The 24,698-nt window shown below is 42.5% G+C and overlaps 1 protein-coding gene across 4 annotated transcripts in view; it reads left to right on the forward strand.

Annotated features, from left to right (window-relative positions):
* Positions 1–24,698, forward strand: part of SYT1 (synaptotagmin 1) — a 506,808-nt gene that overhangs the window by 316,837 nt on the left and 165,273 nt on the right. For 3 of the 4 annotated variants that reach the window (XM_034772011.1, XM_034772036.1, XM_034772029.1), the window contains one exon: positions 18,923–19,117. In XM_034772011.1, the coding sequence (XP_034627902.1) occupies positions 18,946–19,117 (172 nt within the window). In that variant the 5' untranslated portion in view covers positions 18,923–18,945. The remainder of the gene's footprint in view (positions 1–18,922; positions 19,118–24,698) is intronic. The other variant, XM_034772021.1, reaches the window with a different exon arrangement.

Consider the following 24,698-nt stretch of genomic DNA (forward strand, 5'->3'; position numbering starts at 1 on the left):
ATTTATTCATGTAATTTATGTATGTGTATATACACTACATATATTAAGTTAATATTTGTGTGCTAAACTCATGGTCATTTTATAAATTACATTTGTCCTGCGCTTTTTGAGTGCAACATTTGAGTCCTTTATTGCATACATATTTGCAAAGCTTTGAAGCGGATCTTCATGATTCAATCAAATGCAAGTATTCTTCCCATTAGAATGCTTGGGTGACAAATGTTGAAGTTTTAATACCAAATACCAACCATTTTCAAGTAAAAATTTTTTCTAAATGCCAACGGTATAAACTCAAAGAGCTGAAAGACTAACTGAGTTATTTCCTTCTCCCACATGCCACCAGTAACACAGGCCAAATTTTATGCCCATTGGTACACAACCAAGTGTAACCCCAGTATTCTAATTATGCCTTCAATGACCATACTGCCTACAATAGGCTTTCACAAATGTACCTGACTGGCCCTTGGAATTTAGTAAATAATTCTGTTGATGATGATGCACAGGAGGAATAGAATCCAGCCCATATTCTCTTAGTTGTTTGGCACTGCAAATTTAACAGAAAGAAAAAATAGTCAGTACTTAAGTCCAGATTCTTTAATCATTAAAGTCAACAGATATGACTGAATATACACAGGGAGCAGATCTTTTCAGAGAGAAGGTGTCATTATATATAGTCACTTGTCAGAGGAGAACCACGTTTTAAAGTACCAGTTATTTTGCAACCTAATTCTAAGGATTAACTACACTGTGAGGTAACACTAAAATGTGCTTCTCCGGTCCCTGTATTTAATACTTCAATGCATGCATCATCCTGCATGTTCCTAATTAATTTAACTAATCCCATGGTTACTGAGTGCAGAAATTTGGACAAGTAAGAAATATCAATTGAAGGAAAATTCAAATGGGAAAAAAAGTGAATTCAGAATTGTGGCTTACAGATATTAAAGAAAGCATGTTACAGTAATAGCATCTGTCTTTCATGAATTTTACAATTTCTGTTGCATTACTGCTTATGAATTTTATCACTTCATATTTAATCTCTATGGCTTGTTATTAGTTTCTAGTCTTTTTTTAAAGACAGTGATTTGACAGTAGCCAAATATGTGAATAGAAATTGATTTTATGCAATACACACAACAAGAATTTTATTGATATAAAGGGCTTCATTATTTGTAGAATTACTCTAAAATTATTTTGGAACAGCAAGAACTCTCTCTGGACTATATTAAAATTTCATGCCTAAATGCAGTTGAACATTAATTTTTATGTGAGTTCTTTGTTTTGTGCTGCAGTATAAAAGAAGTCTGTTGGAAGTAAATATCAGGGGAGTACAAATGCAGATTAAAGCTTCAGGAAACAAGATGTAAGTGTGAAAAATGACAGAATGATCATGTGGGAGGCAATAGCTGTAGCTTTTTTCTCTCCTTCATTCCTATTCATAATTATGGTTAAGAGCAAGGACCTCAGTCATTTTACTGCAGCATTCACGGATAATCGCGGGAGATAGTGCGGTTAAATTATATGCATTCAGACATTTTGGCAGGTTCAATAATCTTACCAATCTTGATACACAGCAACCATGTCAACATCTAGAGATACAACTTTGTCTCCAGCACAGTTTCCTTTAATATTAAGCAAAAACATATTACTAAGAATTTCTGTATTTAGGGTCAAATCCTGGCTTCAGTGTATAGCCCATTTAACAGGGGCTGGCTGGAGTTCAACTCCAGCCACGTGTATGTATTGGGAATGTTTGCAGGGGATTTATGTATCAGGATGATGATGTCTTTACTCTACCCCAAATTGCCATTTTTAGGCTGTTATGTCTGCCTTAGCTGCTATTATGACACCCTCTTTGCATAGTGGAATGGCTATTGCAATCAAGTTGCTAAGGCTGGAATTTTCAAAATCATTCACTTCAAAAGTATTTGTTGGCCTACCTTTGCTCTCATTGAAATCAATGGGAGGTTTACTGATGACTTCTGTGAAAGCAAAGATACACTAGTCCTGAGCACTTTTGAAAATCCCACCCAGAAATTGAATGTTGACTGATATTACTTATCATTACATTGGGCTGATACATTGTCTAGGCATGTCGCAAAATGAAAATTAATGGAAGCACATGCAATTTAGAGGCTAAGATAGAAATTCTATATGCCATTTATGCTTCTCGATACAGTTACTGCAAATCCACGTTTGGCCCAGAAACACAGTTTTCTTTGGAAGAAAGTTCAAAATCGTTTTGAACCAGGAGTTGATGTTCACTTGTGTTATCTGCCTAACCAATGAAAGGTGGCAGTCCTAGAGCTTTTAAATGGTCACGTACTGGTAACAAGGCTTGGTAGTACCACATGCTTTCTGAGTGGCTGTTTTACAGTTTTGTGTATGACTGTTTGACAAGAGACCGATGACAGTTTTAATGTAGTACTATAGCCCTGGAGAAATGTTTTGAGTCGCAAAATAGTAACTTTGGCCTGGATACACAAAAGGAACTAGGTGTTGTGTTGCTGAGCATCACAGCACCTAACTTTTAGGCACCTAGAAAATCACTGGGATTTTCAAACCCTGAGTTAGGCCCCTAAACACTTTATACAATGAATGGGGGAGAGTGGCACCTTCACAAAAACCAGAATTCTAGGCAAGGAGCCACTTAAGCTAACCAATGGGAGATGCTGACCAGAGGGATGTGTGAGCCTCTCGCAGAGTTGGGTCCCTAAGTCAGGGCTGCAGTGAGGTGACGATTTTTGAAGTTAAGCAACTGCTTCAACAGGAGAGATTGAAGGAACCCCACATTTGAATATCCCATAGGTCAGTGGTTAGCTCTGACAGATGTCAGACCCCTTTTCACATCCCTTCTTCCCCCTGAGGCAGAGGGGAGACTTCAACTGGGGGATCTCCCACATCCAGGTTGAGTATCCTCATCCCTGGGCTAAAAGTTATAATTGATGATGCAAAAATCTAGGTGCCTACAGGGTTCAGCTTGAGTTTTGTGTACCTTAGAGATGCCAAAACTGGGATTTAGATACCTAAAGCAGGGATTTAAACACCTAACTACTTTTGTGTATCCAGGCCTCTATAGCTTAGACGTGAATACCGTAGCTGAAGTCGACGTATCTTATTCCAACTTACCTCCCATCCTCACGGCGCAGGATCGATGGCCATGGCTCCCCCGTCAACTCCGCTACCGCCGCTTGCTCTGGTGGAGTTCCGGAGTCGATGGGGAGTGCGTTCGGGGATCGATATATCGCGTCTCGACAAGAGGCAATATATCGATCCCTGATAAATCGATCGCTACCCGCCGATACGGCGGGTAATCTGGACATACCCTAACACTATAAGGGATGTTTTCTACTCCTTTAATCATTCTTGTGGCTCCTCTTTGAACCTCTCCAAGTTATCAACATCCTTCTTGAATTGTGGATACCAGAACTGGATGCAATATTCCAGCAGCGGTCGTGCCGATGCCAAATATAGAATTAAATTAACCTCTCTACTTCTACTTATGATTCCTGTTTATGCATCCCAGAATCTCATTAGCTCTTTTAGCCATGGCATCAGATTGGGATCCCCCTGATTACTCACCATGGCCCCTGTGACTGAATGCATCCCTATATTCACACCCTGCACACATTTATAATAATCTCTATAAAAATATGCCTTGTAAGGTATCATTTGAAAACTAATAACTCACTGGTCAATAATATCATGATGAAATGTGTGCAACAACATTATATAAAAAGTTATAAACATAAGCTGAAATTAGGTCTGAAATGTGTTTACCAGACAAGTCTGGGTAAACCAGTTTCTCAAAGACAGAGGACAAGCTGACACTTCTAGCTAGCTGTCATCAAAGCTGATGGTCAATCAGCTATAAGTGGTCTTTTTTAGCAAGGAAAGAAGGCAGGAACAAACAGATCATGGAACAACATCATGGAACCTTTTTTAACACCAGACTCCTTGTATCCATCCTTAGCGGAAATGAGCTTTCTCTAAAGATAACCCTCAGGAAAATGCATGTCCAAAGGGTGACTGAACTATAAAAGCTGTTGGACTTTGGGTACAGATCCTGGCCTAAGAATTTGGTCAGCAGTGTTACTGGAAACATGTGGTAAGGGATTTCACCTTGAACCAAGTCTAGTTCACTAAGTTTTAGTACTAGGAAGCATTTTATCTTTATTTCTCTTCTAACTATTTCTGACTTTAATGTCTTGTACTCACTTAAAATCTCTATTTGTAGTTAAATAAACTTGTTTTATTCTTTAATCAAAACAAATCAAGTGTTGTGAATTGTTTGAGTAACTCCATTTGGGGTAGCAAAGTGTTTTATGTTGTTCCTTGCCAGCGGCAACAAACCTAAAATATCTGAACTGTCCAGGAGAGGCTGGACAGTGCAAAACACATGTTCTTGGGGGCAAATTCAGGAGTGTGTTGGGAGTCACCCTGCAAGTAGTAACCAAGGCTGCTGGAAGCCAGTGCATAGCTGGAGTGTGCTGACAAGCTGCTATGGTCAGAGTTGCTGGACCAGGGCTAAGGCTATACACAGACACTCTCAGCATAACCTGCACGCTGACAGGCTGATTGGGTGCCCCACAATGCTTTGCTGTTGTAGCTTCCAACTTGGGTCGCTCACAAAGTTGCAGGGCAGAAGTGATACAGCACCTAAGTTCCCGCTAAGCTGTGCAGCTGCCGATTAAGCCCCGTGAAGGAGCTCAGGTTTGTGGCGGGGAGAGATGCCTCTCCCCCAGCATGGACTTGCCGTGGCAGGGAGCGGCACCCCTCCCTGCCGGCCCCAGCACGGACCTGCCCCGGACTTGCCGTGGCCAGGGGAGAGGAGCCCCTCCTTCAGCCTGGCTCAGCCCGGGCCCGCAGGAGCTGCTGGGAAGAGGAGCCCCTCCCCAGGACCACTAAAGCTGCCTGGCAGAGGAGCGCCTCCCTCGGCCCAGCCCAGCCCCGCTGGAGCTGACATGGCTGGGGAAAGGCGCCTCTCTCCCAGCCCCAAGCTGCTGTGGCCATTCAGCAAGAGAGAGCTGGGGGGAGTCCTCTCTCCCCACCACAGCCCCGGGGCAGCCTGCACCCCAAACCCTCATCCCCAGCCCCACCCCAGAGCCTGAACCTGCTGCACCCCAACCCTCTGCCCCAGCCCTGAGCCCCCCCCACTCCAAACCCCTTAACCCTGGCCCCACCCCAGAGCCTGAACNAGCCCTGAGCCCCCCCCACTCCAAACCCCTTAACCCTGGCCCCACCCTAGAGCCCGCACCCCCAGCCAGAGCCCTCACCCCCCCCGCACACCAACCCCCACAACATGAATTTTGTTATGTGCACCAATATGAAGGTGAGGTGTCACACATCACCTCCATATTGATGCACATAACAAAATTCATTCCGCACATGGACGTAAAAAATTAGAGGGAACATTGCATAGCACCTCACTGGTCTGGATTGCATCCTGGAATGTTACAGCCCCCAAGTCTTTTTCAGAGTTGCTGCTTCCCAGGATAGCGTCTCCCATCCTTTAAGTATGGCCTACGTTCTTTGTTCACAGATGTATCCATTTAGCCATATTAAAACATATATTGTTTATGCCCAGTTTACCAAGTGATCTACATCGCTCTGAATCAGTGACCTATCGACTTCAAAATATTTACCACTCCTCCAATTTTTGTGGTATCTTCAAACTTTATCAGTGATGATTTTATGTTTTCTTCCACCTCATTAATAAAGATGTTAAATGGCGCATGACCACAAACTGATTCCTGTAGGACCCCAGTGGAAACAGACCCATTCGATGATAATTCCCTGTTTACAGTTACATTTTGAAATCCAGCTGTTAGCCAATTTTTTTATCCTTTTAATGTATGCCATGTTAATTTTATATTCTAGTTTTTTAACCAAAATGTCATGTGGTACCAAGTCAAATGCCCTACAGAAGTCTGTCTATTACATCCACACTATTACCTTTATCAACCAAACTTGTATTCTCATCAAAAAAGATATCGTTAGTTTGACAAGATCTATTATATAGGCAGATAATGCCCATAATTCACATACACATTCCTTCCACATAAAGGGCAACATAGATCCCAGGGAGATTTAAATTCCACCTTCATCATGTTGCCTTTTTCACAAGCAACACTGGCCATTTCCTGTACCTTCTTTAAAACCATACTAAATACAGTTTGTATTTGAAGGCTCTGTGGCAGTGTTGAAATGGCTGTGTTGATATAACATCTTTATCGTGACCCTTCCATTCTTCTGAAAACATAGTTACAAGCCTATCTTTACAAAATGCTTAGAAAAGCTCTTTTTGGAGCTTGTCTTTTTAAAATAAATGTCAGTTACTGAAGCTCGAAAGATAGGCTATTTCATTAATGGGGAGATGAATGAGGAAGAAATGTATTATTAACGCCAGAATATTTAAACCTGGGAAGAGATCATTTATTTCAGATATCTTTAGACACTCTGCTAATGCTTCTATTTTGTTAATGATGAATTCACTTCATTTAAAGAAAAAAATAATGGAATTTGGTACATTTTCAGTATAATGTGAAACCTTTCTCCATTCCCAGTATATACTTATCCTGGCCCTACTGTCACTGAAGGTTAATAATGTTGTCTCTCGCCTTCATTGTGCTATAGGATATAGCTGTAAACAGAAAATGATAGAGCAACTAAAGTAATTTTTACTTGCCAAGTATTTAGTTTTATCTTAGTGGGTTTTTTTCCTAGAATGTGTTTTGTAATTATGTTCAAAGTAATTATTGTGGTGAACATGTTTGGGGTGCTGAATAGATCTACTGTACTGTATATACCATGCATAATCTGGAAGCAAACTTCCAATATTTGATTCTGATTAAAGTACTGTACCCCTCACTGTAGTTGCACCACAATCATTGAAGTAATGTTCATAATTATTGCTCAGAGTTTTATAACTGCCCATCGAAATCTATTCTGGTGTGAAACTTGCCATAACAGGACTTTAAAAAAAAATAGTTTCAGCCATTTTAATTTGTAAGAGGGTGGTAAATAAATAGAGTTGGTACTTTGCAGATCATGTTACTTACTCCTTTAAATTGATAATACTTTTTTAATGGCATTGATGAGGTTCAGTGTTGGTCCAGATGCAATATTTTGAAATGGCCAAAGATCTCAAACATCTCTAAAAATCTTCATATTAATGATAAGAGGAAAAATAAAATAGACACTTTCCAGTAAGTCTCTCACTGGTCAAGCTGCCTTGCTCCTTCAGTTTGAATGTAAAGGAGCAAACAAAGACAAGGTAGGCCTGCTCTCCTCAATTCCTCTGCCTTGAAGGGATGGCACCAATTCTTTGTCAACAGGGCTAGAGGTGTTCCACCAGATCCTTTTGCTCCTGCTGTGCTGGACCCATACTGTACGCCATTCTGGGACCTGATATGCCCATAATGGACAGAGCAGAAAACCATAGAAACTTGACTGGTTTAGACTCTAGCCTGCACATCCAGAAGGAATGCCAAAAGGTGATGTACTTTGGTGAGTTTCACTCTCAATGAAATCTGAAACTGACAAGTTTCACCTGCTTTGGGCGGGGGAAGGTTCACTGTGAGCATTTCACACATCTCTAATTGGCATGTCTTGAAAGGATAACAAAGATTTCGCCTAACTCTTAGAAGTGGTTCAGCTTTCTTTTCAAGAACACTTTAGAGCAGGTCAAGCAGAATTCTAATGAGGTCAGCCTCTTTCCAAATGGCCCCAAGCTCCTTCCATTTTCCGGTGTGATGTCCAGATTTCAGCTTCAGTGTGCATGTGTTTGAAAGGGGGAGGTGCTGCCTCTGCAGCATATTCCCTCTTCTCCAACTCTCCAGTCCTATGGATGGGAAAGAAGGAAGGTTAAATCATGGATTTAACTCCCCTTTTGCCCCATAGGTTACATCAACTTTGTCTATAAAAATGTCCACTGCCTTCCACTTCTCATTATGACCCTTCGAGATGGGTTTCAAGGGATCTCCTTGCACAGGACTTCTGAAGGAATCCTGCACAGGGACAGCTGGGCAGAGGCAGGTGCTTCCATAAAGAAACCTCTGATGAATCCCCAAGATTTTCAGATTTGTGTGGTTGTAGACTGTTCAGATACTAAAGAATGAACAGTGTCATACCTGTCCTAAAAAGGTATGTACCTTCTTCAGAGGAAGAGTTAGGAAGAAACCGAGTTGACACTAATGGAATGTCCATTCTCTAGTGATTATTCATGCATAGTGGAGATTGGAACCATAAATTCTAGCATTCTCAGTGGTTCAGATTATCATCTCTCCCAGAATTAGTTTCCAATTCCTGCAGATTTCTATATAGAAGAGAACAATTTTCCTTAATAAGAGCTCCCGATAACACTTTTACATTCTCTGTCGGCTTGTTTGGTTCTTTGTTTTATATCTAGCTTTTAAATATGACTTCTAATAAACTAAGCACTAACATGTGTGGATAGCAGTAGTGATACACAAAGGAATCAGTATGCATAAGAATAACAATTGTCTGTGGGGGATTTCAAAATCACGCAATGTTGACAGTATTACACTATTTGGCAAATGCATTAGAATATAACACAAGGAAACTGCACTTTTTCTTATAACTGTAAATCCATATGTAATATTCCATAGAGGTCAGTATAATCATATAATAAAACTGTATTAATGCTGCAAAGGGAATCATAACTTCATTCCATGGCTACTTATTTCTTAACCGAAATTTAGTTTTGATTATTTTGTGTGCTTGTGTCTATGGCTGTCACTTCATAAATCGCAAATATTCTACTATTGTAAAAAGCTTTACCTTCACAAACACACTGTAGTATTAAAGTAATCTTTATTTTACAAAAGAACAGTACACTAATCATTCAGACTCTATGCTCTATAATAATGCCACTACAGTGTTTATACCCTCCCTGTGGAATAGAATAGTAATATGGTAATGGCAGCCATTGGGTGCCATCTCTGTGCACATACATGCTGTTCAGAAGCTTGAAATTTATTGCAGGGAACTTTTCTGGATCACATTTTTTTTTCTTTTAGGTCCGTACACATCTTCTAGAAATACGACGGTCTTTGGCATGTAAAGGTGGAAGGCTTTATGGCAGGTCTCAGAGTATTTGTGCATGCCTCATTAGATATAGTGACCTCTTACTGCACTATGAATCTAGAGAGGACTGGTCCTAGAGATCAGAGGAATCTACTTGTTTCATTATTTTTCCTTACTTTTTTTTAAGAAACATTTCAAATGTGCTCTTCCAGTACATTTTTTTAAAAATGTGACTCCAAAATTATAAATAAATAAATTACAACATTTGCCTTAATTTTTAATTAGCTGAAAGTCATCACTGGAAATTGTGTCTTCCATTACAAGCCAGAATATTCAACTGCCAGGCCTGAAATAATTAAGCAATATATTACAATTAAGCAATGTAATTTTAATTTAATTATGATATATCATAGGCTCTGCTTCTGATTTAACTGACATTCATTGACAAAATGCTATAACGTAAAATAACACTAAAATATACAGCTAACGGCTCTGCATGTTTTATTTCATAGTATTTGGCATTTATCAGAGCATATGGAGAGAGATCTTTCTAGTCTGAAATAGCTGGCATGTTTTTTAGTGCTGGGCACAAATGCTGCAATTTTCATTTTGCCCTAATGTAATTGTGGTCAGTGACTGAGGAGAGTTAGTCATAAGACCTGATCCAAAGTCCACTGAAACCAATATGAATATTTCCATTGACTTAAGTGTGCTTTAGATCAAGCCACTGTTGAACTTCCCCCCACCCCATTATAGGCAGTAGGTAAATAGATTCATGTTTGCAAATAACATAAGCAATGAAATATTAGACAAAGCTATATCATATAACCTCTGGTGCATCATCGTCGTCATCCTTTTCTGTTAGGCTGGAAACGGCACAGGGCAGATGCAGAGAATAAGGTAAAAAGCTAAAAGCAAGACAAGGAACACAGGGGCACTCAGCTCTGGGGTGGGGCCGGGGATAAAGGGCTCAGGGCTGGGGCAGAGGGTTGGGGATCAGGGGGTGAGGGCTCTGGCTGGGGGTGCGAGCTCTGGGGTGGGGTTGGGGATGAGGGGTTTGGGGTGCAGGAGGGTGCTCAGGGGCTACAGTAGAGAGAAAGGACTCCCCCCAGCTCTCTCTCCCCACAGCAGCACCTGGGATGGGGGGCAAGAGGCACCTCTCCATGCTGCAGCGGCTCTGGGGCTGGAGAATAGGCGCTCCTCCCCCGGCCCCAGCAGGTCTGGGCCGGGGGAGGGCCGCCCTAGCCCATCTGGGTCCGGTCCAATCCAGGCCGGGCCACCCCGGTCGCAACTGGGGCTGGGCCGCTTCAGCCATGCCAGGCTGCACCACAGCAGAGTTGGGACCAGGGGAGGGGTGCCCCGGCCACAGCAGGTTGGGGGTCGGGCTAGGTGGGAGCTGGGGGAGGGATGCCCCTTCCCCGGCCACGTCAGGTCCCCAGGCGGGTTCCTTGAGTGCCTGCGTGGTGCTAAATAGGCTGCTGCATGGCCCTGCAGCTTACAGGGAACTTAGCTGCCAACTCTCAGTTGAGTGCTCTAACCAGTGGGCTCTGGGATAGTCTAATGTGGGGCTCCCTCAATCTCTCCCTGCTGAACCTGTTGCACTGTGGATAAATACAGTCATTGGAGCAGGGGGATTGGATTCTGGGTCTCCCACATAGTGGGTGAGTGCTCACTATTTTAAAATGTTTTAAAATTACAAAATATACACACAAAAGATATTCATAAAATAAAGCAAAACATAGCTTAGTTAAGTGAACATTTAACATGAATCACTAAAACATCATCGCCAAGTTCACTCAAAATATTGTTAACAGCAAGTCACCCGAAAAGTGTCCAGGTTACATGTCAGTTTATGAAAAGTATAATCAATCCATAGCTGGGCCACAATGGTGCACGTGGAACAGCTCTAGCACGTCACACCCCATAACCCCAGCTACTATGTTCTCATAAGATTTCAAAAGGGCTAGTTTTGCCTGACCCGGAAACCAGCCAAATGAGAGCACTGTCTCATTCCCAGAACAAACAGGCTTGGAGAAAACTCATCCCAAACCACTGAAAACTGCTGCAAAAAAAGAAAAAGAGGAATCAAACAGGGGTGTCTGAAACAGAGCAAAAGGGATACTGGGCAAATGCCTCGGGGTAATATGGTGCACAAAATAATTGGTTGCTACAAGTCACTGAAGCACTTAGGCAGAGGTTTGTACAACGTACTCCAAGCCGGGGATATAGTGTCACCAGGGACAGAAGCATCCTACAGGCTGAATCAGGAAGATCAGAGAGGGTGGCATAATACTGCACTTTGACTCATATATTACAGAGTTGCTTCTTGCTTATGGTTGCAAAGGGAACATTCACCAAATCCTTCCAGTACCAACAATCTGCTGGTTGCACAAGGATCTCATCCACAGAAGGGGAGTCAGCTAGGGAGGGGAATACAGGATTCAATCTCTGCAATCTTTGCAAAAAACGTACTGCAACTACTGAGCTGTCTGTTGTCGAAGCAACACCTGCAGTTCAGCGAGGACCTTGTCCAAAAAATGCACAGACCGGATTCTGGTCTGAACAGCAAGAGTTGTCAACTTCCAGCTTGACCAACTAGAAATAATCAGGTAGGGGAGCTTGGTCAACCCAGCCTACATAAAGGCAGGCAACAGGCTCCTGGAGGAGAGCACTTCATCAGGAAAACGTGGGTTAAAAAACAGCAGCTCTTCTGAGAGCCATAAACTGGAAAACACCTGCTCAGGCTGCACTCTTTGCAGAAGTCACCAGGCATTAGAGACCATTATAGAATCGAAGCAAATCTAGACTCTGTAACTGAACAGGTGCAATAAAAATAGGTGAGAGTCAAAGTCCATCCCCCCAGCACAATGGAGGAGAGAAAAAGCAAGCGACTTCCAGGCCAGCAGGGAGTCAGAGTACAGCAAACGCTAAACAGACTAGAGGCAAAAAGCTGCCACCGGACTGGCTAAATCAGTGAGCTTCTGGCCTCCTTCATCTAATGACAGGAACAGCAAAGCAGGGCACAACCAATGGGAACTATTTAAAAAAAATGATTAATATACCTCTGAGTACTGTCCCAAAAGCCTGGGGAGGGTCCCAGACACATTAGCCGGTGCCACAACATTGAGGCCACAGTGTTGTTGGCAATCAAAAACCTGTCCCCAAAAAGAGTCCTGGAAGGAACCAGCGCCATTTCTGCCAGGTGATCTTGCACCTTCTCCTTGGCCGCCTCCTAGTTCCTTAGCGTATATTGCTCAGATCCGGAAAAGACCCCTAACATGTTAGTCTTCGAGGTCCCCTATGGCAATTGTTGGGGCAACAAAGGGGGACCGCTACACTGTCAAGAACCCAGTAAGACTGAATTGCTCTTAGCCCAGTAATGCAGGCAGACGATGCCTGTTCATACACTTGTAAACAAGCACACAGTGCCTGCACGTCACTGTCAGACGCAAGGAAAACTGGCAGAGAAAGGCCAGACAGTTTATGAGGAGGTGCAGGAATGGCTCCAAACTAAAAGCATACAGCATCCCAGAGGACACCACTGACAAATGCCTCTGTGAACTGGGAAGTTGAGGCTAAAACCCCCTTTAATCTTTTAGGAAAATAAAAACATTATGGTACAATAAAGAAATGTATGAAGCAAACTCTGGCCCAATCCCAAAAGCTTCTATCATTTATAAAAGAAAGTTATAATTAATTCTGTCAAAGGCCTTCTCCTGGTACATTGAAATAAGCCCCAGATCCAGATTACAAAGCTTGGTAACCGTAGTACATCACCCATCAAAAACAAATTATCAAAAATACAGTGTTTAGGAATACAATATATTTGATCGGGGTGTATCAAAGAATCCAGATAGTCCTTCAGTCAGTTAGCTAAGGTCCTGGATAAAATCTTATAATCAGAGAAGAGAAATAGATCTCCAGTTCCATGAATCACAGAGGTCCCCTTTTTTGAGATCACTGCCCTGCAGCCACTGAGGGGCAGTTTTTTCTCCTGGATACACTCCAGCACCACTAGAAAAAAGTCAGGACCAATAAGATGCTAGAAATGCTTGTAAAATTCAGATTGCAGCCCATCAATATTTGTGGTTTTGCCTGTAGAAAGCTGCTGGACACCCTGCAGTGACAGAAGGGTGTCCAGGCACCGCTGTTCCTCACCAGTCAGACGGGGTAACCCCTGGTCCAGCTCCTGTATTGCCAGCACATCACAGGCATCAGGTGAGTACAGAGTAATGTAAAAAGAAACAGCTGCTTTCCAGCTCTCAGCAGGGTCAGCCGTCAGATGACCACCCAGCAGTTGTAGGCAAAAATCTGCTGACAGCCCATAGACTCTTTCTCCAACCCGAAAAAGAACATTCTAGGAGCATCAGTTTTATGCAGCTGAGTAAAATGGGCCCGAACCAGGGCTCCTTTGCACCTTCTCTTCCAACAAGCACCTCAGGAGCTGGTAGTCCTCAGTTAAGGTTTGGTGAATCTGCATCTGGTTTCCCACATCAAGGTTGCCATGAAAGCCCAAGATGTCTCATTCCAGGGCATTGATGGCCTGATGCAAAGACCATGTGGCAGCATGGGTATACTGTTGGCAGAACAGTTGAATCTGGACCTTTCTGACATCCCACCACTGGTTCCTGTCTAAAAAATAATGTACAGTGCAATTGAAATTTCTTCCCAGAACAATAATATCAGAGGATCACAGTCAAGCATGGCATAGGCAAGTATCTGCAGAAAGGAGAAAAGATGTTGCCTCAGAGTAGGGGCATGCACAGTAAAAAGATTAAAAACAAAAGTGCCAGTAGGTGTTCCCTCTTGAAGAAGCCAACCCTGCACAGTCTCCTTCATAGGAATGATCTGTGCCACTGCACCCTGGGAAAAGAGAACAGCCACCCCAACAGTGACATTGGCTCAAGGAAGCTGTCTGTTCCTTCAACCAGTTTCCCTGATTATCAGAGTCCGAATGCATCTCTTGTAAAAGGATAACATCAGCCCATTTTTGTCTGAGAAATTCAAAGAGTTGTGCCCTTTTATGACCATCCCAGCATCCATTAATAGTTAGACTGCCAAAGTTGAGAAGCACCATAGACTCTAGAAGGAGAGAGTCAAGCAGCAGAGAGAAACAATGGAAAGTGGAAATACTTTGAACAAAATGAGCCATGGAGAGGCCTCCCCACATGCTTCCTCACCTTGCTCAACAACTTTCCGAGATGGAAATGTTTCCTACAATCAGCCGAGGTATCCCTCTTTGTGCTTGTGGTGGGGTGTATAAGCCCCATACCAGGGAAAAAAGGGTTAATGAACAGCTCTGGGCTCAGATGCCCTGCCCAGCCACACCTGCTGGGCATGCTCACAATTGAGGCAGAGCTCCAAAGGGAGCATCCCAGCTCAGTCGGCAGACTACACAAGGGAGCAGTGGCGGGCCACGACTAACAAAGAGAAGCCTCCGGACCCCGGTCATAGAGAAGCCCCCTTTGGTGAGTCCATAAGCTGACTCCGTTGTGACTTTGGAGGGGCAGAAGCCACGATAGGAAGTGACCTAGAGAGTAGGCTTTGTGGCATCTGCCCCGCAGGCTACATATCGAAACAGCTAGTCACAGGCCCCCGCTTTGCAACCTGTTGGAGCAGGAGGACCAGGTTTCCCCTAATACCGGTTGTAGACTCTTGCTGCTTGGCAACATGGCCACAGGCTCTCGGCCACAGACTCTTCGCTGGGCAATACCGCCAGACTCAAATGCAAACCCCCCAACACAGCTGAATGAACGAAGCACTGTAAATCAGGGAAACAGGCCTCGACATCAATTCCCCGCTTCTCTTTAGCGCTATCTACAAAGTTACTAATCTCCGTCATGCTGTACCCCCCTTTCTATACAGCTGACTGGCTGGGACATCAGGAACCAGTGAAGAGTCAGAGAGATCCTCATCATCTTCTTCCTCTCCCTCAGATTCCACCAGCTCAGAAGAACGTTGAGCTGCTATTGTAACATTCTCATTATTCATGAAGGAGCATGCTGACATATCTATTTTCCCAAGAGTGGGAGGCAGCACAGCCTCAGGCTGGGACCCAGCATCATCACTGCAGCATGCAAGACTGGAGGCTTGAGGACTCACGATGCCAGGGGAAGGCAGTACCCCACTGGGAGCTCCACGCATGGAGCTACCACCCTTTGCAACACTTTGTTCCTTTTCAGGGCATGCAGCTCCATTCTCAGCCACTGCCAGCAGCTCAGGGGTTTCCAACATCTTAGCCCTTTTAGAAATAATCTCAGATAAATGTCTCGTTGGTTTGTTCTTCACCTCCATCTCTAGAATCTGTCTCTCCTTCCTCTGCAGGGAGGGGCTCCTCAACCTCCTTGCTTCTGTCCAGGTACAAGTGATTGAGTCACAATAGAGGTGTCCTTGGAGAAGGGGAGGAGCTGCTCCCTGAACAACAGCAAACCATATATGGCAAGGGGGGAGATAGAATCTGTCAGTACAGTTGCCGGCTGTTTCCTGCTGCTCCCTTGATGTCCCAGCCCCTTCCCCACTATTCCTGGGTCTCACATTCTTACCAGGGGCCTCCTAGCCAACAGTGGGCAGGAACCCTTCAAATGACCAGGGCCACCACAAAAGAAATATTTCATGTTTCCAGAGGTAGCAAATATTGTCTAATCCACCCCATCAGTGTGGTACTTTAAAAATGGGTTCAAGGGCTATTTGGGGTTATTTAGAGCCCCATAAACCTGGTGCCAGAATGACATAACATGCCTCATATTTGGGTTCTTGCATCCTAACAGAAATAGCCTAACAGCAGAAACTGCCTTCCCATAATGGGAGAGAGCAGACACTATCATCTCATGTGGGACTTTGGAAAAAATTACTTTAGCAGGAGGAGTAAACAAAGGAAAACATGAACAAAAGACTCCTTCACCCAAAGTCCCTCCTGTACCAAACAATTCACAAACTGCTCCTGGGCCAGGAAAATCACTATAGATTTGCTCATTTGAGAGGCAGATTTTATAGTAGCACAGTCAATACTTTACCTACACTCAGCAACATATCTTCCCCAGTGCAGGAGAGAGCAGGGACACACAAAACCCCTTACTTGCGGGTCAAATTGCTAAACCCATCTGAAGTGGGCCCCATGGAGAACCCTCACCTAAGGCAAAAGGGGAGACCCAACAATGCCCCTAAAACAAAGAAACAGCCAGTAACAAAACAGACAACAGACTAACAGAAACCAGCTAGTGCACACAGCATGTAACAAACACATCTTCCGTCTCAGGGGAGCGGGGGCGGGGGTGAGAGAGAACAAGAAAAAATGCACAAACATAAACACAAGTGACTTTATAGAGTGGTGGTTGGAGCTCTGACCCAGGATATGGGAGACCCAGGATCCATAAATCCTTTCTCCCCCTCAAGGGGGGGGGGAATTGAAGTGGGGGTCTCCAACATCCCAGGTGACTACCCTAAGCATTGGGCTAAATGTTATGAGGGAGAAAGTCCTCGTCCTCAGCCTTGTGCAAACATGGCATAGGGGCCTAACACCAGGAGAAGGTTTACAGTTGAGAATCACTAGCAGAGAAAGGTTTGAAATTATGCCCCTATCTCCATGAGAAGGATGGGGCTTAGCACACATCCCTCTGATCAGCATCGCCCATTGGCTAGCTTAGACAGCATCCTGTGTAGTGTGCTGACTTTTGTAGATCACCATCTAAGGCTCCTATCTCTGCCCATTTATTGTGCAGGAGCCTAAGTGCCTAACTCGGGCTTTGTGAATCCCAATGATTTTTCTAGGTACCTAGAAGTTAGGCACTGTGATGTTCAGCATCACAATGCCTAACTGAAGAAGTGGGATTTTTAGTGCCTCTGAAGTAGGTTTTTTACCCACGAAAGCTTATGCCCAAATAAATCTGTTAGTCTCTAAAGTAGGGTTACCATAATCCAGCAAACAAAAAAGAGGACGGGAGGAGCCCTGCCCCTGTCCTGCCCTAGCCCCACCCCATCCTGCCCTAGCCCCGCCCCTGCCCCTCCCACTCCCCCCCCTCAGAACCCCCAAACCTCCCCCCCTTGTCCCCTGACTGCCCCCTCCTGGGACCCCTTCCCCTAACTGCCCCCCAGGACTCCACCCCCTATGTAAGCCTCCCTGCCTCTTGTCCCCTGACTGCCCCCTCCTGAGACCCTCCCCCCATCCTAACTGGCCCCCTAGGACTCTACCCCCCTACCTGTACCCTGATTGCCCCAACCCTTATCCACACCCCCACCCCCATACAGACCCCCCGGACTCCCCCGCCCCCCCCCCGTCTTTTGACTGCCCCCTCCAAAACCTCCCTGCCCCTTCTCCGACCCCCTGGCCCTCTTGTTGTTGGCCTTTCTTCACCTAATGTCTGGTGAACTTGCTCAGGAACTGCCTGAGCTGCTGGGCAGCAGCAGGGGAGGAGCTCCAAACTGCCGGAGCCGATCTGCGATGCAGGGAGGGAGGGAGGGAGGAGGAGGAGCCCTCTCTGGCTGAGTGTTGGAGCCCCATGTAAGTGACACCGGCCGGCCGGCAGCACTGTTAGCCGCGCGTGCTCTGCATGGGGGGGGAGTCGGGACATTTACAAATTCCTCCCGGACGCTATTTTTAGCTTAAAAAGCCGGACATGTCCGAGGGAATCCGGACGAATGGTAACCCTACTCTAAAGTGCCACTGGACTCCTCATTGTTCTTATTGCCTGAGTAACTTGAAGAGGCCCATGATGTAAGTTGAGAAAGATTTGGGTCTTGATTCATGAATTTGCTACGTGGAAGTTTTTTGCTCATTTCATTTTCATGTGTCTCATTTTGTTCATTTGGTGGTTATTTAAATTTCTCTATGGAAGGCTATAGGCCAAGCTCCTTTTGGGACTGTGAGAGCAGTAGTATACTCAGAGCAATAATGAATGATTGTTATCTCTCAAATCCCTTCTCCCTCTGGTTTTCTGAAATAAAAAATGAAGGATGATTAGTCAAGTCAATGATATTTAGGACACAGTGGAACATCAGAACACTGTTAAACCAAGACAAACACTTAAACCAACCTTCTGGTAACACTAAAATTGTGCCATGTGGGCCCCATAACAAGTTTTTATCCTATAGCTCAAGTAAAGGTTTTGCAAAATGCACCTCAAATAAACATTACATTAAAAGTATGTTAATGTGGGAGCATATGTGTGTCAACATTGTGGTTGCTTCAATCTGGCTTCAGTTAACTACCTCATCGACATAGTTCATGAATACACCGGTGAAACATAATTTAAGAGAATATTGTCTGTAGCAAATGTCATAGGAAATGACTAGAAGGGAAGTTACTTTCAAAAAGTGAGGATCAGGAATGGATGCTAATCAATTTCTGCATAGTGTACAATTCTGCTTAACTGGGTACAACTAGTAGATTATTGGTTTTGCAAGAAAGCTTGGAGGTGTTTTTCTTATATGATTATAATTTCTTGATTTATTTTACATAAACATCTTGGCTCTGACTCTTCTCACCCCCTACCAACACACACGCACTTCTGTAAATACAATATAGTGTTTGTTTATCTTGAACTGCTGTCAGTGAGTTTACTTACACTTTCAAAATTAAAGGGCAAAAAGCTAAATCTAAGCAACAGGGTTATAGCAACTGTGAGGTATCTAACAGATTCAACAGTTCAAAACTCAGCAGTGTTGGAGAAGTATCATAAGATAATAACTACAGCTGATACTACCTCTGGAAAAGACCCTTCCCTGTAGTCTAATAAATATTGTATGAACCAACAAGAAGCAATATGCTAATGATGTGATATTTACCCAGTATGCTGGAGCATCAATTGATGTCCTGTATCTTTGAGACCTGTTGATATGAGAACCATTTAAATATTTTCTTTTGTTTCTATTTTTCCAGTAGCTGTTTCCCTGGAAACGAAAATGGTGAGTGAAAGTCGTCACGAGGCCCTGGCCGCACCACCAGCCACCACCATTGCAGCTTCACTGCCAATTAATGTCACAGAACCAGCCAGTCCTGGAGCAGGAGGTGGAAAAGAAGATGCATTTTCAAAGTTAAAGGAGAAGTTTATGAATGAACTGAATAAAATTCCATGTAAGTAAAATATGATTAGATAGACACTCTAATGGTAAAAAGCTACTGCTAATATTCTAGATCTTTTTGAGAAAATATTTCTACAGTTTAACTAGAAAATATTAAAACCATATTTGTGGGCCTTTCAGCAAATCAGGTGGATGCACCAGGAATGCTGACACTTGATTTTAATTTTATTTTCAGTTTCCAAAACATTAACTATATAGTTATATAGTTTCCAAAACATTATTATATGACCAAACCTCTTTACTACATATAATTATATATTATTAATAATAATAAATAATAATAGTTTATGAAAATAAAGTACAGTTAATAGAATATTATTAGAACTATTTCTGAAGTGATATTGCATTTAATTATAAAATTCCTTTTCATTTCAAAAATTTCACACAGTGACACAAATAGGTTATTTTGATACTTTACTAACCTCCAAAATGAGTTAAGGTTTTTTTTTAATAGCAGCTATCATAACAATGTCCATGCTCTTAAAAAAATAGCAAGTAGACAGTACAAGCAAATTAAAAATATATTTGGAAAAGCATTACATTTAACAAAATAGATTTTTTCCCTAGAGGTTATAACTTGTGGAAAGGTATAATATAGTGTGACCAATAATGACAGGTAACAAATCAGAATATTAATCGATTTTTGTCTCTGAAATGGATTTTGGCAATCTGGCAGATGCAATTTTTGCTAAATTGATAGCAAACAGCTTTGGTCTGTCACTCCAAATTCCCACTTGTAAGAATAGAGGTGTTACAATAGCAAGAAGGCTGCATGTCATTAGTTTGGTAATCTGCACAGTCCAGCATGGACCACATTCAGGCAGAATTGTCTGATAATATCGTAGGGAAAACAAAACTACTAGGAGCAACAAGAAAAAAAAAGCATTTAGGAAAGTGGTAACATGGGAGCATCTTTATTGTTTAATTTATAGTTCAGGGTGTTATCTAAATGAGGCAGACTAGAATTTTATATAGGATATACCTTTATTTTTCAGCTTTGATGTTAATATGACTAAGGGCATGAATGGTTTGTACTATGCGAAATTCTGTAGGTTGCAGGTCTGGGAATGGAGTCCGTACACAGAGATAAACTTGAAATGCAGCACATCTTTCCTTTCTAAAATAATAATGAAAACAACTGGAAAGCCTAATATCGAGAATTTGCCTTTTGTTTTAATAAAAAGCTCCTATGGTGCACAGCATTATGGATGAAGGAGGATAACCTACTATTAGTCTCTGAAATTACTTGCTGGAAATTTTTTTTTAAATCCTACATGTTTCATGCACTATTTCATAATATACTAAAAGTGACATGAGTCTGTACCTTGACAGTTTCAACATGACTTGTTCTTCCTACCTGCGTTAACTCTTAGAGAAATACTATTATGTATTATCATTTAAAAATGGAGAAAAAAGGACTGTATGGATGCAGAATACCAGTAAGCCAGCCAAGCCCCAAAAGAATTCAGTTAAGCCAACTGTCTATATTCCTGAATGATGCTGGAAGTGGATCAGATGACCAGCTTGGTGATTTCCATGTGTATTACCTACGCTTTAGATAATTCCCCTACCTGGAAACATCTGTGCATGGGGATAGAAAACATCACAATGTTCCTTCACAAAGTTTCACCAGATCATGCTTTTTGGAACAGAAACCCCTGGTCTTTAAAAAGTCAGGACCTTCATTGCATCTCCACACTGCCTCCGGGCACTCTACAGCTCTCTCGCTCTCCACCAGCACAGCATCAGTGAGCTCTGTAGTACTCCCATATATTCCCGCTGCCACTCCCCAAAAGAGGGTTGCATAGTGCAGAGGGGCTCCACAAGAAAATTAATGCAACCAAGCTATATTACCCATTTATATGGGCCCCCATCACGATAGTCTGAGTGCCTCAATCTTTAATGTATTTGCTCTCTCAACACCCCTGTGAGGGAGAAAAGCGCTATTATCCCCATGTTGTAGATGGGCATCTAAGGCACAGAGAGGCTAACGGCTAGTTTTTTAAAGGGATTTAGGCACTCGAACAGATATATGTCTACATCCATCATGTAAGCACCACTGGCATTTTCCAAAACTCAGCTCAGGTGCTGCCTAACACCTTTAAGTGCCTGTGCTTCCATCAGGTGACATTTTCCAACCAGCCAAAATGCTACTCAGAGTGATAGCTCAAACTGGAGCTGGGGCAGGATTTTAAAATTAGGCAGGGAAACACCTATCTTGCCAGCAGGGCCCAAACCTGTAGGCCTGCTCTGAGCACATCTGAGACCGGTCAGACCCTGCAGCAGGAGGGCTAGATGCAGGCCACCAATGGTGCAGGACAGCACAGCACCCAAACAAAAGACAGCCAGGGGCACAGGGCACTGTAGGGTGGCCACGAGAGAGCTATTGAGTGTGAGCAGGAGACACAGAGTGAGAGACATGGTTTTGGCTGCTAGGGCATGGGTCTGTATCAGCATAACTATATTGGTAAACATTGCACCCGTACCCAATACAATTATACTGGCACACACACACACAAAAAAAATGTGTGGGGACTAAATTGTTTACAGTCACATTTCCCTACCTACACACACAAATCATAAAATGTCAAGTCATGGATATTTTGTAAAAAGCCATTGATTTGTGGCTTGCATGATGACAGCCACAAAAATGTAGTCTCCCTTTAATGATCAGTGAACACGCCTGAAATATACCTTTCCTTCCAGTACTTTTCAGTGAAAACTGTATGATTTATTTTAATGTGGATTAAAAGGGAATCAAAAATCTTTAAAAATAGTGCATTTTGTAGAACATTAAAGGTCACATGCCTAATGTAATGTGCAGGCCTAAATAAGAACAAAGACAGTAGGCATGTTTTAAAGCAGAAATTTAAATATCAGCTGGCTCTTAACAAACTAGCCAAGATTCCAGTCCAAAATGTTAAATTTCACCTTACTCTACAAAATTCCAGCGTGGGATGCATTGGATTTAAGTGACATTCATCATTGTTGATGTGCTTTATAACACAATAATTCTATTCCTCCCAAAGGCCAAGGAGCTTCCCACAGTGAGGGAATAAAATTATTGCCAAGGAAAAGAGAGGGGGCCAATTACACTACTGCTGCTATAAGCTTAGTTAATACAAATTTTAAAAACCTTGTTACAATTCCTACTTATAGAGGCTCAAATCTTGGCCTTTCACTGATATCTGTTCCCCTAAAAAAGAACAGTGTACTGTCCCCCATGTTGTGTACGAAGAGTCTGAGCATCAGAAGACATGCAGAATGTTCAGGAAGATGTCTCATCATTCATTCTACTGTGGATAAAATGATTGGAGTCATTTTATTACAGTGACTCATACAATTAAAGTGCAGAGATGCTATAAGGTTACTGAGGCACAACTGTAGAGATTTTTTTCTCAGTAATGCAAATCCCTGCACTCTGGTTGTGAGTGTCTGATTTTCATAATCACAGAACAGTTTCTGAATAACTGTACTGTATGTAAATCTCTCTGTGCTGATTGGCTGCTGTAATCCTTCCACTTTGAATTGTCTCCTATATGCAGAAATTTCAAACTATTTAGAAGCAACAAAGACTCCATCTCAGCTTTTTACTTCCTTCATTTTAAACAGAAAAATCCCAACATTTAAATGAAAGAGAAGGAAGAAACAAATCAAAAGGAAAGAAAATGGCACTGTCAAACTGATGAAAGGGAAATTGCTTTGAAAAGTTTTTCAGACCTCCTTTTATTCATTTCTTTTCTTTCTCTCATCGTTTTTCCTCTTGGTCCCTCTCTACAGGCCAGCAAAGCTCTTGTCCTTACAGTAACTGATGTATATTAATGTTCATTTTCTTTACATTCGAGAATCCCAGCCCCGCCTCCTAAATTCTGTAGTGAACACTATGTAAACAAAAGTGTATTGCAAGTGGTTCTGGGGACAAGGGCCTTACAGTACTGAAGGAAGGAGAGATCAGGGAGGGAGAAGGTGAGAGGGAAAAGGATAAATCATAGAACAGAGGAGGGGGAAGTAGAAAGGGCAAAGCGGGGGGGCTACCCCTTTTTAAAAAAGTCCCTTTAAGCTGCTTGACAGTCCCCATGGGATTTTTATTGGGGTGATTTCCCCCTTAATTTGAAGTTTAAATATTTAGTTTAAAAATTTGATGATGATGATAACGATAATTACACTACATAAATGAGCACCCATCTCAAATGCTAGATGACTTTGAAAAACTCTTTAAAATATATTCATACATAAACACATTCCTGTAATTGCCCACAGATAACATTCTCCTGGGAGCAACATAAGTTTAACAAACATGAATAAGCCCCACAACAAAGCCTACCAGAGTTTCCCTAATAATAATAATAATAATTAATAAATATGAGACTGCTTCCTGTACCCTTAGAAGTAACTGTATTGGAATTCAGCTGTCATAACTTCCAGAGCTTGATGTATGTTTCTCCCTCCCTGTCTTTCTTTTTCTATCCATTCTGGCCCCCTTGATTTACCAGTTTAGGTTGGATTAAGTGTTCTTATTACCCCCTCTAAGAGACATTAAACTCATTTCTTGATTTTTCTCTCTTCCTTGACACCGGGATTTTGGGCTATTACTTTGAATGATACTTTCTAATTACATTTTGGGTCTTTACACACACTCCTACATGGTATTTCTGAAATCTAACTTTTATGGGCCGGCCATTTTTACTGTATTTAGAAAATAACTTAGGGCTTTGTTCAGCTTTCAACTTTCTCCATAGTTGTCACTCCACTGAGGTCAATGGGACACTCATGAGGTTCTGGTCAGTGTGACTAAGGATGGATAGAGAATTGTCGGAGAAAAATACAGATATCACTTTTTGTTTGGGTACAGCAAGTCAGATGCTTTATTTTCTCTCTATCAGTTGCATAGAGGGAGAGAGCTAAACAGGTCTCTCAACAGGTAAACAATTACAGCAAGCATTTATACCTTTTGTTACAGACAATAATGAGCAACAGCTGCATTTTGTTTATACAAAGGTCATTCTGATATCTTGTTTTGCTCACTAATGTAGACTCAGTCTACATTCCATATTATCTACACATTATCTACACAAGGTCGCAAAAACTTCTCACACAGTTCTTTCCCACTCGCCTCACACATTCCTCGCGTCTACAAATCTCGCGTTATTAGGGTTACAGTTAGCATAACTCTTGCTAACAAACTGTCATGCATTGCATCCCCTTCCTGTCAGTTCTTTCTCTGCTTCCACAACCCCCCCTTTTGTACTACTAGTTCAACAAACATTTTTCAAATCTCTATTTGCATTAAGTCTTGGAATTCAGATTCTACTTCAGATGCTTCAACCTTAGGGTGGATAGATCTGACCCAATCATGCAAACGGTGCTCAGGAAGACCTATTGAGTTCCAAAACTGTTCTAATACGCAGAGACAACAAATATAGGAAAATCAGCATTAACTTCTTATTAATTATTTGTATTACCATAACACCTAGGAGCCCCGGCCATGGATGAGGACCCCATTGTGCTAGGTGCTGTACAAACACCAAACAAAAAATCATCCATGCCTCAAAGAGCTTGCAATCTAAGTATAC

The sequence above is a fragment of the Trachemys scripta genome, chromosome 1 (genome assembly GCF_013100865.1).
Source record: "Trachemys scripta elegans isolate TJP31775 chromosome 1, CAS_Tse_1.0, whole genome shotgun sequence".
Classification (NCBI taxonomy): Eukaryota; Metazoa; Chordata; order Testudines; family Emydidae; genus Trachemys; species Trachemys scripta.